Source organism: Lactuca virosa, chromosome 3, assembly GCF_052849685.1.
Source record: "Lactuca virosa cultivar CGN04683 chromosome 3, Lactuca_virosa_CGN04683_v6, whole genome shotgun sequence".
Classification (NCBI taxonomy): domain Eukaryota; kingdom Viridiplantae; phylum Streptophyta; class Magnoliopsida; order Asterales; family Asteraceae; genus Lactuca; species Lactuca virosa.
The window spans coordinates 279956895-279970747 of record NC_136428.1 but is presented as its reverse complement, the minus strand read 5'-3'; the positions used below and the strand labels follow the sequence as shown (position 1 = coordinate 279970747).

The following is a 13853-nucleotide window of genomic DNA, read 5'->3' as shown; positions in this document are numbered from 1 at the left end:
TAACCAAAAAGTGAAGTTTGCATTGAACCTTCTTCGATAGGAAGCGAAGGATTGATGGAAGTTTACGACTCAGACCTTTTCGCGTGCAGAGCATTGGTGATTGTGAGAAGGCGAAGTCGTGACAGTACACACTTATCAGTAACATTAAAGATTAAGCATTTATTATATTACTCTGATTTTCAAACAATTGTATTTTAGAACAAATGAGTCTTCTTAACTTGAGTTTTATGGAAATGGTGTTTTACCTTAATTAAAAATGAAAAAATTGTTTGTGAAAATGGGATGTTAATCACGACTGTTTTGTTTCACGATTTTCTAAAATGGAACTAAGAGGTGGGTTTTCTGAGGCAAGGAGATATAGGGAGGAGGGTAAATGCGAAGGAGATTGGTGAAGGCTTCTAACGATGGTGTTGATGGCAAAAGGTCGATGGTTTTGAAAAGTGGAGTTCGACGATGGTCTTCCAACTATGTGTGTTTGTGTGTGTGTGTGAGAGAGAGTGTGTGTGTGTGAGTGTTTGTGTGTGAATGAGAGATAGAGAGTATTTATTTCTTAATAAAAAAATTAATAATAATATAATTTGAGAAAAAACTTGTGAAATGACAAATATACCCTCATATGAGGAGCATGTGACCAACTTAACTGGAGAAAGATAACGACGGTTAAATTGAGAGACCAATTTTGCATCGAAGTTTCAAATATGGACCATCCATACGTGAAAAAAAATTTGGCCCAAAACTGCACTTTTTGGTAAACCTAAGGGACCAATTTTGCAATTTACTCCAAAAAAAAAAAAAAAAAAAAAAAGCGAACGCATGGTGAGGGATATCGAAACTAATACGGTTATGTCACGAAATCAAGAATCCTCGTAGGTTCCTTGTAGGTTCCAGACGGAGAGAGAGGGGATGACAGATGCATGTATATCCATCTATCCATATATATCTTTGATTTCAACAAATTTTACTACTGAAAATCACTTCAGATTGTGCGAAGATTTTTACAAACAGAAGAAGTAAAATCAAAATGGAAGGAAATGGAGCACCACCACCACCATCGGCGGCGATAATCGAGCACAAGGCGTATGCTCGAATTGGACTACTCGGTAACCCCAGCGACGTGTATTACGGACGTACGATCTCCTTAAACATCTCCAATTTTTGGGCTTCTGTTCGTTTGGAACCATCTTCAGATCTCGTCATCGTCCCTCACCCGACTCACGATCTCGTTAAATTCACTTCACTCTCTCACTTGGTACTCCTCAATTCGCTTTCCGCTTCTTCTTAACTGCATCGTTTATCCTTTAATTCCTGATCTATGATTTTATGATCCACTTCCCTATCTCACTTGTCATTTTTCATGTTAATTACGTTTTCGGACTTACGAACTTTGTGGTTCTCGATCTGTGTTGTTCTATTTTAATTCGATTCGGTGATGAATATAAACGACGGATTTGATGTACTTCAATGTTGCTAAGATTGAGAACAGTGAATCGATGCTTCTCGAGATTATACTGTTGGTGCATTTTAACTTGTAGGAGTCAAATCCAATGAAAGTTCTCATCTATTTTTTACAAGTATAGAATTTCAGAAGTTGAATCTTAACGAATTTCATATCCATATTCAATTCGGAAGGTACTGTGCTTGATCTAAAACGTCAAAATGTAGGCTGTTTTCTGCCATTAAACTGTAGTTACACTTACATCATTCAATTCGATCTGCTATATTTTGTTCTTACTCCTGAAATGAAATTCCTGCTGAGAACTAGAATCGTATTCTCACACATTTGTGTTACAGACAAATCGATTGGAGAATGAAGGTTACTATGGAGGTGTACGCCTCCTCATGGCAACTTGTAAAGTTTTTACCAAATACTGCAAAGAACAGGGGATCGATCTTCACAACAACAACTTTTCTATTTCATATGAGACCAACATCCCTCGTCAGGTAAATCTTTCAAGTTTCAACCATTTCTGTTATCTCTTCTTCATTGTATATCCAATGATCCTTCATCCCAAATCTGGTGTTATCATTTTGGAAATTCTATCTTGCCCTTTTCATCTCTCAGACAGGGTTATCTGGTTCCAGTGCCATTGTATGTGCTGCATTTAGCTGTCTTCTTGACTTCTACAATGTCAGAGACAAAATAGGAGTGGAGATTAGACCTCAACTTATCCTCAATGCAGAAAAAGAACTTGGAATTGTTGCAGGTTTACAAGACAGAGTAGCTCAAGTTTATGGAGGCCTTGTATACATGGTATTAGACATAAATAATTTAGTTTTTCTCATAGTTTTTAATATATAATATAATAAAATCTATTTGCAGGAGTTTGACAAGGAGAAGATGGATAAATATGGGCATGGAAATTACACAGCGTTGGATACAAGTCTTCTTCCACCTCTTTATCTCATCTATGCTGAAAATCCAAGTGATTCTGGAAAGGTATTTAAATAGTTAAATACAAGAAATAGCAAATTACTTGTATTAATTTTGTTTATAAAATAAAGTTTTCATGACTTTAGGTGCATAGCACAGTTCGACAAAGATGGTTAGATGGAGACGAATTTATAATATCATCAATGGAGGAAGTGGCAAACTTAGCTCTTGAAGGAAAAACAGCTTTACTTGAAAAAGATTATTCTAAACTTGCTACCCTTATGAATCAAAACTTTGATCTAAGAAGGTAAAACAAGAAATAGAAATGTACTTTCATTGATTTGTTTGTTATTGCATCCTATTTTCATTTCTTCATATTACAGCATTATACTTTGAAAAAAGAAAAATCTACCTAAGTCCTAAATTATAATTTATAGCAATAGGGAAATCTCCATAAGAATATCCTTATATTTTGGCCTCATAATCGATTTTTGTCCTTATATATATATTTTTTATTCAATTAAGTCTCTAAAACCGGCAATTGTATTTATTTTGACCATTTTACCCGTTAAACAGGTCATGCCTCTTTCAAAGTTCACACTTTTGGCCTAGATTCTAAATTTTATTACAAATTTGGTCAAAATTTTACACTTTTGGCCCAGATTGCAAAATTTTGTTATGAATTCTCCCTAAACTTAGTTTTTTTACATGTTTTTTTTTTGAAGTTAGAGTGCATTGTTACGAATTCACCCTAAATTTAGGGTGAATTCATAACAAAATTTTGCAATCTGGGCCAAGAAGTGTCAGTTGTGGACCAAAATTGTAATAAAGTTTTGCAATCTGGGCCAAAAGTGTAAATTTTTGATCAAAATTTAATAAAATTTTGCAATATGGGCCAAAAGTGTAAAGTTTTGACAAAATTTGTAATAAAATTTAAAATCTGGGCCAAAAGTGTAAATTTTGAAAGTGGAATGATATGTTTACCGGGTAAAAAGGTTAAAATGAATACAATTGCCGGTTTTAGGGACTTAATTGAATAAAAATAAATATACAATGACTAAATCGATTATAAAGCCAAAATATAAAGGCTATTATTGAAATTTCCCTATAGCAATATCAGTGTGATGTGATAATAAGAATAGAAAATTGAAATTAGAAAGGTATTTCAGGCGGATGTTTGGGGATGCGGCGCTTGGTGGTTTAAACATAGAAATGGTGGAGGTGGGAAGAAGAGTTGGGGCAGCTACAAAATTCACGGGCAGTGGTGGGGCAGTTGTGGCATTCTGCCCGGACGGAGCATCACAAGTTGAGCTTCTAGAAGAAGCTTGTAGGAAGAGTGGGTTCTTTATTCAACCTGTGAAAGTTGTGCCTTCTCTTCTTAATGAAATCGATGTTAGAACTTTATCATCAAAAAAATGAAGACTTGAGTGAGTGTTACTAAATGCTATGTGTAAGGTGTTTTATTATTATTATTATTATTGGATTTGTAGGTTTAATGTGTAGAAATTGTGACATTATGAAGTTTGTATGTTCTATGTTCGTTTTGATGAATATATTTAGGAATGGAATCTGTTGAATTAGGAAATTGAAACATGAAGGAATTTTACAATAATGTTTTTGAAAAGAATGAAATCGAGGAAATTCAAATTTTATAAAAGAATTAAAAAGTAGCTGATAAACTAGTTTTTTAAAATTGTTATTTTACAATAATGGTTTTGTTTGGTTCATTACAACTAGTTTATTTTTCAAACTTTTTAAAATTGTAATTTTTGGCAAGCAAAAAGTAGCTAATAAATTAGCTTTTAAAAAAACTATTTTAAATAACTTTTTAGGAGCTTTTTGAAAATTTCCCAAATATACCATTAATTAATTAAAAAAATATATTATTCTAAATGTTCTTTATGTCATTTTATATTTTTCATTTAGTTTATCAGTTAGTTTTTACCGAACGTCATTTTTTATCAGCTAGTTTTTTAACTATCATCTAGCTTTTCAGTTATTACCTAATTTTTCAGGTATCATTTAATCCAAAAAAAAAAACTTAACTTCAAGAGTGCTCTTCTAATTATTCTTTTCTATTCAATATCCAAAAAAACAAAACATCATTGGCTTTTTTTGAGAAAAAAATATCAAAATAATCCAAAATAAAAAAAATCTTTTAATGGTTAAACAACAACATACAATAGTTTTTATAAAATTTTACTAATTTATTATCATTTATTTAAGTAGTTTTGCCTAGAAAAAATTAGATAATTTTAAGATAGTATTTTGTCGATAATTTTAGATAATCCAATATGCAATAGATTGTTTACAAGAAAGTATCATAGGGATTTTTGGTTGAAATTTCCATGTATTCATATTTGTATATCAAAATCTAGCATCCAAAATTTCTAAATATGTAAATTGCAAACCATATGCACCACGGAATGGAATCCCATATTCCAATTCCGTTGTATTCCACCAAAATCAACAAAGTCAGCAAGAAGCAAGTAAAACATTTGAAAGTTTTTAACTAACAACTTATGTACAAACATTACAACCTTCAATTTTCTTAACAAATGCTTCAAAATAAATCACAACTTTCAATACTCACAAAAACCTCAACATTTCATAATCTGTACTACAATAATTACTTGTACAACATGTCAACATCAACTAACTCTACTACATTCATGGTTAGTATCAATATCATCAGCTGTAATCCTATGTATCTATGTCAATATGGCAACAGATTCTTGGATAAGATCAAGATTTCTTTAATGATTCCGACTTGGCTTACTTTCATCGAAGAAATCTCATTCTTCACATAATAATGATGTGATTAGTTTTCGTGGGGATGATTCCCAAATTGGTAGATACACAAATGGTTGTTTCAACAATTGCTCTTGAGCACTACATAGGGCTTCAGCAACATCACATAATCTCGAAACTTGGTTTATGGAGGCTTCTTGAGCTTCAACCTAATCAAATTACCCCCAAATTAGAGATAAATACGGGTTTCCTGATTGAATGCCCTAGGAAAAGTGGAAAACTCCCTCCTTTTTCGAAAATTGACAATGATAGTGATGCAAATTTTGAATTAATAGAGGGCATTGTTTAGGGTTACAAACACAAACGAACTGAAATTTGAAAATGCGATTTGATACCTGAATCAGGAGGGTTTGAGCGAGTTCATGATACGTGGAATTCGTCGAATGATCTGTTGATTGGGAGACATACGGATCTGGTAACGCCGTGAGTAGTGGTTGTGTTTGGGTACGCTCTTGCAATGCCTTCAAGGTGTTCGACAAATGTTCCCATTGGTTAATCTCCTGCTGATACCTTGTTTTGAGTTTTAACAGTATTGTCTTCTTTCTTTCCTTGCGATTTCTCTCTTCGGCAGCAGGATCCGGCGGCGGTGTGACGGAGGAGGTGGAGACGGTGGGATCAACGCGGAGGCGCTTGAGACGCTTGTAAACGAAGCCGTCGTCGTTGATGAGCTCCCAATCTTCGTCATGAAGTTCCATGGAGTTTTTTCAGGGTTTGAAATCTGATGACGTTAGCAAAACTCCACGGGTGGATTGAATCGAAAATGGGGAATGAAATTTGAAAAAGTGGAGCGGAGGGAGTTTCGGAAGTATTTGGAAGAAGAAAGTGTGCCAATACAGTGATACACGTCACACAAGATGGCATCTGTTCGTGGCTCCATGAAAAATTTAGGATGCATTTTCATATGTAAAACCGTTTTCATTTTCTATAAAAATGTTTTTGGAAAATAGGGTTGAGTTTTCATTTTCAATTTTCAATGAAAACGCGTTTGGTTGGAACTAGGGATGAGTTTTGGAACCGGACTGGTTTGGAACCGGAATCGGTTTTCCTATATTATAAGAACCGGGAACCGGACCGCCGGTTCTAGCGCCGGTTCCGGTTCCGGTCCCGGTTTTTCGGTTATTTTTCAAAGTAGAACCGGTTGAAATACTATAGATTATATGCTATCTTCTGGAGCTTGTAAATGATTCAATATTTAACCAAATTATGATTTTTTACATTCTAAATTGAAGTACAAACACTAAATTACATGATGAAAAAAGAATCAAGTAATTCCGACTTCATATGAGTGAGTTATGCGCATTTTAAAAGCGGGGACAGATTCCAAAAAAATAAAAAATGCTGAAACAGAAAAAACGCAACATTGATATGTTGTCTTCCGGAGTCTATAACTGATTCAATATCTAACCAAAATATGTGTTTTATAGTCTAAAATGAACTACAAACACCAAATTACATGCTGGAAAAAAAATTAAGTAATTCCGACGTCATATGAATGAGTTATACACATTTAAAAAATGGGACATATTCAAAAAAACAAAAAAATAATGCTGAAATAAAAAAAAACGCAGTATCGATATGCTTTCTTTCGGGGCATGTGTCTGATTCAATATCTAACCAAAATATATGTTTGTACCGTCAAAAATGAATTACAAACTCCAAATTATATGTTGGAAAAAAAATCAAATAATTCGACTTCATATGAGCGAGTTATGTGCATTTTAAAAAATGAAAAAAATGTCAAACCGGTTCCGGTTTTTAGAACCGGGACCGGTTTTCATAAAAATGGAGAACCGGTAACCGGACCTATTACCAATTCCGGTTCCGGTTCCGGTTCCGGCGGTTCTAATGCTCGTCCCTAGTTGGAACGGGTGGAATTTTCATTTTTCATCTTAGAAATTTGGAAAACTTTGGAAAACCGTAAAAATCACTTTTCTAATTTACATACAATTTGGAAAACTGAAAATTTTCATTTTCTTAGAAAACTTTGGAAAATTGAACTAACCAAACGCGTTTTCAAAATTTCCATTTTTCTTGGAAGATTTTCCTAGAAAGCTGGAAAATTTTCCACAACCAAACGTACCCTTAAAATTTTAAAATAGACGAGTAAACTACAGTTTTGGCCCTTGTTGTTTACACCCATATGCAATTTTAGTTTCGTTTTTGAATTTTAGACATGGCTAGTCCTTGTAATTTCCAAAAGTTGCGCGCATGGCCTTGAGACTAACTCCGTAAATTCACATTTGTTAAACACCTGTAAATACAATTATATCAATCTTTTTATCTTTTCGTTTTTTTTTAAAAATTACTATAAACTTCAAGGATCAATTATGTAACAATGAAAGTATGTCCTAGCCATCAACTCCCCATCGTCCTCAACAATCTTTGTCTTTTCCTTTTATGCTAGTCCAAGACCTTCGGCGTCGAGGCCGCAGGCCCGGCCCAATACATAGGCAAGATGGGCCAAAACCTAGGGCAGCAAAATATGTAGGGCATCTATTTAGTCTGGTAAGTAATGATGTATATATCAGTTCGGCCCAAACAATTTAGCCGAGTATAGAGGATTTTTGTTTTCTCGACACAAACAACATAGTGGATGTTAGAAATTTGGGGTATAGAAAGGCTTGAAAATTCTGAGAATTGTGATATCATTTTCAGATTAAAGTATCTGGGTGGTACTCTCAATCTTTAATCGGATAAGACTCAGAATATGAGAGCAAGAACAGAGAATGTCATTGTTATGAATTTCGAATGTAACAGAAAATGAGACCAAAACCAGATTTATGATCTCTGTTTGAAAACTGTCATATGACAGTTTCAAAATGTCACAAGACTACCAAAACTGACATAAAAACGAGTATTTGGATAAGGGTCAAAACAATGATCAATTCTCTGAAAAACGGATATTTCAACCCCAGCCAGGGGCTCTGCTCCTTGGACCCCGCTCCTAGGGGCGTTGCCTGTAACGCCCGCAGAGCCGGGTTAGTCAATTTAGAGACAATGAGCATCAAAAATGAGTTTTTGATGGAAGATTATTTAGAAGGAATAGTCTTAATAAAAGTTGTAGCATATGTTACAAGGATTCCATACATATAAAGAACGCTGAAATCCGACTTATAACGAAGAAGTTATGGCCCGTTGAAGTTTTACGGCAAAACCGGCACGACACGGCGCGACGTAAATAGTGAATTTACGATAGAAGACTTTTTGGCCTTAGTGATCTAAACAAAAGTCGTAGTATACGTTAAACCGAGAGCGTGCATAAAAAGAACGCCAAAATCTGAATTCGTATGAGGAAGTTATAATTTTTCTAAAATTTGGCATAGCAGTGCACAACCCGGAATTCGAATTTTAGATCGAGAGGTTTTTGGCCTACGCAACCTAAATGAGAGTTGAATATCTCATTAATAGAAACTCAACGATAAAAAATACAAACGAAAACGGAGTCCGTATGTAGAAGTTATGAATTTTACGCAGACATTTAACAGTGTAATCACCTCCTACTGTTAAATTTAAGATCGGTCGAGAATTAGCCGACGGAGTAAAAAGGAAAGTTGTAGATTTTATTTTTACCTACGTGTGGATATAAATAATGTCAAAAACGAAGCTCGTATGCGAAAGTTATGGATGAAGCTTAGTCTCTACTTTTCGAGCGCGGCGAATTCGATACAGTTTTGTAAATCCGAGATAGAATGAGAATTAGCCAACGGGGTCTAAATGAAAGTTGTAGTCCTCGTAAATACCAACGCATGGATATAAATAACGTCGGAAACGGAGCTCGTATGCGAAAGATATGGACGAAGTTTAGTCGCTACTCTTCGTGCACGATAAATACGATACAGTTTTTGTAAATCTGAGATAGAAGGAGAATAGCCGACAGGTTCTAAATGAAAGTTGTAGTACTCGTAAATACCAATGCGTGGATATAAAGAACGTAGAAAACGGATCTCGTACGCGGAAGATACGGGCGAAACTTAGGGGCTACTTTACTATAAAACTCCTATAAATAGAGGGTGAACTCTTCATATTTTCTTCACACCATAAGCCTTTCTTTCTCTCTCTAACTTCTCTCTAGCCTCCCTAAATCCCTCCCAAGTCTAGGGAACCTCCATAGCACGAGAAGGAAGCCACGGAGCGCCCAACGGCTCCGAGAAGAAAAGCTTTCGGCTCGGAAACGCTGCTCCAGCGAAGCCCGGTTTTTAATAAAAACCCGCTGTAAGTGAGCTACGCCTATACTATATTTAATATAGCTTTTATTTAAATATAGTAATGTTATTAGGACCTTTATAATAATTATTTGAGCTATTATTATGGGTTATATAAGTGTCGTTATAATATCTTTTTAGCCACTCGCGGTACGGGGAATCTGGTTTGGAGGGCCGCTTGGGTTGCTGGATTCAGAAGTGTTATATGCCAAAATGATCCTGCCCTCCGGTGTTCCATATTTGGCCCCTGTCTGTACATAGTGGGTGAAGAGTATTGTTTACCGCTTATATAATAGTAATAATAGCTAGACTATTAATTAGTCTTGGTGAATATTAGACTAAACTTTAGCGATAATAATGCTAGGTTTCGTCGAAGGAAAATAGAATCGTTAAAAGCGAAGCGTTGCCCAAGTTTGGAATCATCACTTTAACAAGTGAGTGCATAGTTACTTTCATCTTACACATAGATATGAAGTATTTTATATAAATTACGTGCTATGTGTGCATATTATCTGTATACTTGCTATCTATGATGGATGAACGATTTTATACGTGTTTTAAATGATTTAAACTGTATATGTATTTTATATCTACATAATATGTTGGGTAAAACATGGGTAGATGACATATGAGTTGGATGATGAGTTGAGAGGTGATATAGACCATGAGGTAAAGGTGAGAGGTGGACGATGTGAGAAGCCTTTTTCCCAAATGATGTCCCCGTCATCTAGCAGAGTATTGATGACAACCACGGACTATTCTAGACAGTCCAGTGGAACACTATCAGTCTCGCAACCTGTAGGTGTTGTGAACGATGTGTTCACTCGGTGTACTCTAAACCCTGGCGATCATGCAAACTTGGTGCCTAAACCTTGGCGATCATGCAGACTTGGTGCCAAAACCCTGGCGACTATGCGGACTTAGTTCCTGTTGTATAAACCCTGGCGACTATGCAGACTTAGTGCCTAAACCCTGGCGACTATGTGGACTTAGTGCCTGTTGTATAAACCCTGGCGACTATGCAAACTTAGTGCCTAAACCCTGGCGACTATGCGGACTTAGTGCCTGTTGTATAAACCCTGGTGACTATGCAGACTTAGTGCCCGTTGTGTAAACTATGGCAACGATGGACTTCGTGCCAATTCCTTAGGATGATCCTTAGGAGTGAATGAACGAGGAATAGCTGATTCTTAGGGTAGATCCTAAAGAATAAGGAAGATAATGGGGATGGGTAATTGGGTTAATTGTTTGATGATTAAATGTAATATAGTTATATTATTGTGGGTTGAAAACCCTATGTACTCACCAGGTTTCCCAACCTGACCCACTCCAGCTTATTTGTATCACAGGTGTCGATACAAAGCTACTTTACACTGAGAGATTAAAGAGATGTAGATCACTAGTGTAAATGAATGTAAGTTCTATTTATGCTTATGTTTCTGTATTGACGATGACATCCCAAATGTTTTAAAATGAATAAAAATACATTTCTTCGGAAATGCTTTGATAATGTATTTATCATGTTTTTCTGGGAACAAATTCCGCAACATTTTTATTAAAAGAGTTACTCTGATTTTTATAAAGCATAAACAAAATCGGTCTTTTCTGGCCGTGAAAATGGGGATGTCACAGTTGGTATCAGAGCATTAGTTTAAGCGAACTAGGAATAAGGATTTATTTCTAGACTTAAACTTAGAATGCTAAGCGATGATCGTGAGGAGTGTGTCTAATATATTTTAGGAAGTGCACCTGAATAGACACAAGCACTAGCTCATTTAGGGAAGTGCACCTGAATAGACACAAGCACTGAAAAATGGATATTTCAACCCCAGCCAGGGGCTCTGCCCCTTGGACCCCGCTCCCAAGGGCATTTCCCCCGAACCCCCATTCGTTCAGGGACTTCGCCCTTAAATAACAGTGTACTTTGAAACTTGATCAAACTTAAACAAGTGTGCAATCCACACCTCCCTTACTTGTTTAATATATATCAAGATCACTTTTGTCAACAAATTAATCCTATTACACTTAAATAACTTTGATGATAACAAATCAACAACAGTGGATTGACGCTAGAGATGTTGTCGGCATTTGTGATTTGATTGCCAATCAATGCCTAAAAAAAGAATTCTATAGAAATCGAGGAGTCTGACTGTTCTAAAACTATATTCTAATTTCTCCTATTATCTATCCTATTTTAGATTTCCTTTTTATTCGAAATCTATCAGTTTTATTCAAAATATGCATCTTTGATTTCACATATATTCTCCTATTCTTCTGGTTTCAAAGTTGTGGTTTGCTTCAAGAGTATAACCGTAGCATATATGAGCTTGAACTTGTGAGTCGTGCTTTGAGTCAGAAATCAGAAGTTGACAATTTTGAAATTTATGATGCTTACCTTTTCGGTTTCTTGAGTTTTGTAGTTTATGATTCTAATTAATGATTATCTTCGTGATTTCTGATTTTGATTGAAATTATAGTAACTATCATTGATTTTCGATTTTAGATTGAAGTATTTGGATTTCTGATAACTTAAGGACGATGACTCTTGGGGCATTGATGTAATTTCACGATTTCAAGTTTGGATGAAATTTACACATAGTGTTTTATTTTTGCTACATTTGATGATAATTTCCCTTATGTTAAAATTTAATCGGTTCGTCGTTTTGAAAATTGCCAAATTGACTGAATCCATGTGTAATTGGGATTTTGTAATTGCATAAATCCTTGAAATTTTAAACCTGTGTAGCATCCCAAGATTTGTCATTTATAGTCCCCGGGGATAGATTGGTGAAGCCATGAGAAGCATAAGGGTTAAATTGCAATTTTGGGATCAGGAGGAGTACACTGCGCGTACATAAGGGTACGTTGAACGTACTAAGCGCGCCCTAGTACGCTGGGTGTACACTTGTGTATGCTGGGCGTACTCATGACAGAAGGAAACCCTACTATTTAGGGTTTGAGTGCTATATAAATGTCCTTATGAGCTCAAAACCCTCCCTTACCTCAGCATCTACTGTTTAGAGCCATTTTCCCCAAACCCTAGCCATTTCCTTGAGTGTGTGAGCTAATAGAGTGTATTTTGAGTGTTTCGAGAAGAAGGTGTTGCATCAAGGAGTTGGAGAAGAAGATCAATCTTGTAGATCTGAAGTTATTTAGTGCCCTAGAAGCTCCAGAAGGTAAAAAGCTTCAAACTTTATACATGCATTTTATAGATCTTGCTATTTTGGCTTTAAGGAACCATTTCTTGTCCCAAAAGCCCCAAGATGGTGCATGATGTGATTTGGACGAAATAAACTGTCCTTTTGGACTCTTGAAGAGGTTTTGAGTGACCAAAATGAGGTCCTAATGGCTTAAGATGTCCCATACATGGAGTCTGAAGGTCTTAATGGATTGAGAACAAGTATTAAGAGCTTTCTGGATGACCAAAGTGTTAAAGTTCGTGACTTTATGAGTCCTGGGCACATTTGGTCATTGGATCTGAAGTTTGGGCTTAAGTGCTTAAGCCATTAAGCACTTATTAGGGTTTTGGCAAAACCCCGCGTACGCCCAGTGTAAATCCAGTATGCCCAGCGTACTGGGTCAACCACCCCGATGGTGGTCGACATCAGGAAGAGTACGCCCAGCGTACCAGTGGAGTACGCCCCGCGTACATCCTCTGTTGGGCTTTTGTCATTTGGGCTTCGGGATTTGGGCTGTTCATGGACTAGCTAGACTTGGGCCTTTGCTGGACTTTATGATTATGGTGTTTTGGCCCAGTTTTGAATATGGATCTTGGAGTGAGGCCCAATTAGGGAGTTGGGCCCAATTTGGTAAATTGGGCCAATAATGGGCTTTGCATGAGGACTTTCAAGATAATGGATTTGGCATTGGGCCTTGGCCCAAAAAACAGAAAGGACATGATGGATTGTGTAGACCCTTAGTCAAGACTGATATCTTGTGTATTGACTTGGTATTTATTATGTGATAGTTCGGGATTCCCGGTGAGACAACGATAAGAGGTTTTCAGTACTTTCAACACTACTTGCGAGGTGAGTTATCCTCACTATACTCAAGGGTCTAAGGCACCAAGGCCGGGCCTTTGATTGGTTGTTTGGAATTATTGATATTGTGATATGTTAGCTCGGTATTCTGGTAGATAGGATGGATATATGCTAGTATGATCTATTAGATCGGTATCCTCGTAGATAGGATGTGGTTATGCTTAGAGACATGTAGTTGGTCTGACTGTCTGTATACTGTTTGGTGATTACCTGTTATATGTGCAGATGCTTGTTATGGTAGTTGAGGGTATTCCATTCCGAGGATGAGTAGACTCTAGTATGTTGTCTTTATAGACCGTTATATGATTATCTGATATAGGTGCACATGTTTGATTGGTTGTGGGCATTCCAACCTGATGGTTGTGGGCCGAGAGTATTCTATCCTGATGGATGATTGGACTCATAGTATGTGGGCATTCCAACCCGATG

At 36.2% G+C, this 13853-nt stretch overlaps 2 protein-coding genes across 2 annotated transcripts; one reads left to right on the top strand and one right to left on the bottom strand.

The window, feature by feature from the left end:
* The first annotated feature begins 883 nt into the window (after positions 1 to 883).
* LOC145167229 (glucuronokinase 1-like) lies at positions 884 to 3934 on the top strand. The gene is made up of 6 exons (XM_079086359.1): positions 884 to 1249; positions 1792 to 1941; positions 2063 to 2251; positions 2321 to 2437; positions 2518 to 2678; positions 3541 to 3934. Exons 1-6 carry the CDS (start codon positions 1022 to 1024, stop codon positions 3788 to 3790), a joined length of 1095 nt encoding a protein of 364 aa, XP_078942485.1. The 5' UTR covers positions 884 to 1021; the 3' UTR covers positions 3791 to 3934.
* A 979-nt stretch (positions 3935 to 4913) lies between these two features.
* Positions 4914 to 6052, bottom strand: LOC145162969 (uncharacterized). Its single transcript, XM_079081921.1, has 2 exons — positions 5518 to 6052; positions 4914 to 5331 (listed from the first exon to the last, which is right to left on the bottom strand). Exons 1-2 carry the CDS (start codon positions 5875 to 5877, stop codon positions 5167 to 5169), a joined length of 525 nt encoding a protein of 174 aa, XP_078938047.1. The 5' UTR covers positions 5878 to 6052; the 3' UTR covers positions 4914 to 5166.
* Positions 6053 to 13853: the final 7801 nt, after the last annotated feature.

Bases quoted from the DNA above. Each gene is read 5' to 3' on its own strand.
- LOC145167229 (XM_079086359.1), top strand. From the start codon at position 1,022: ATGGAAGGAAATGGAGCACCACCACCACCATCGGCGGCGATAATCGAG. The intron at 2,438-2,517 runs GTATTTAAATAG...TCATGACTTTAG, and splicing joins ATCCAAGTGATTCTGGAAAG to GTGCATAGCACAGTTCGACA. The intron at 2,679-3,540 runs GTAAAACAAGAA...AAGGTATTTCAG, and splicing joins CAAAACTTTGATCTAAGAAG to GCGGATGTTTGGGGATGCGG.
- LOC145162969 (XM_079081921.1), bottom strand. From the start codon at position 5,877: ATGGAACTTCATGACGAAGATTGGGAGCTCATCAACGACGACGGCTTC. The intron at 5,332-5,517 runs GTATCAAATCGC...TAATTTGATTAG, and splicing joins CTCAAACCCTCCTGATTCAG to GTTGAAGCTCAAGAAGCCTC.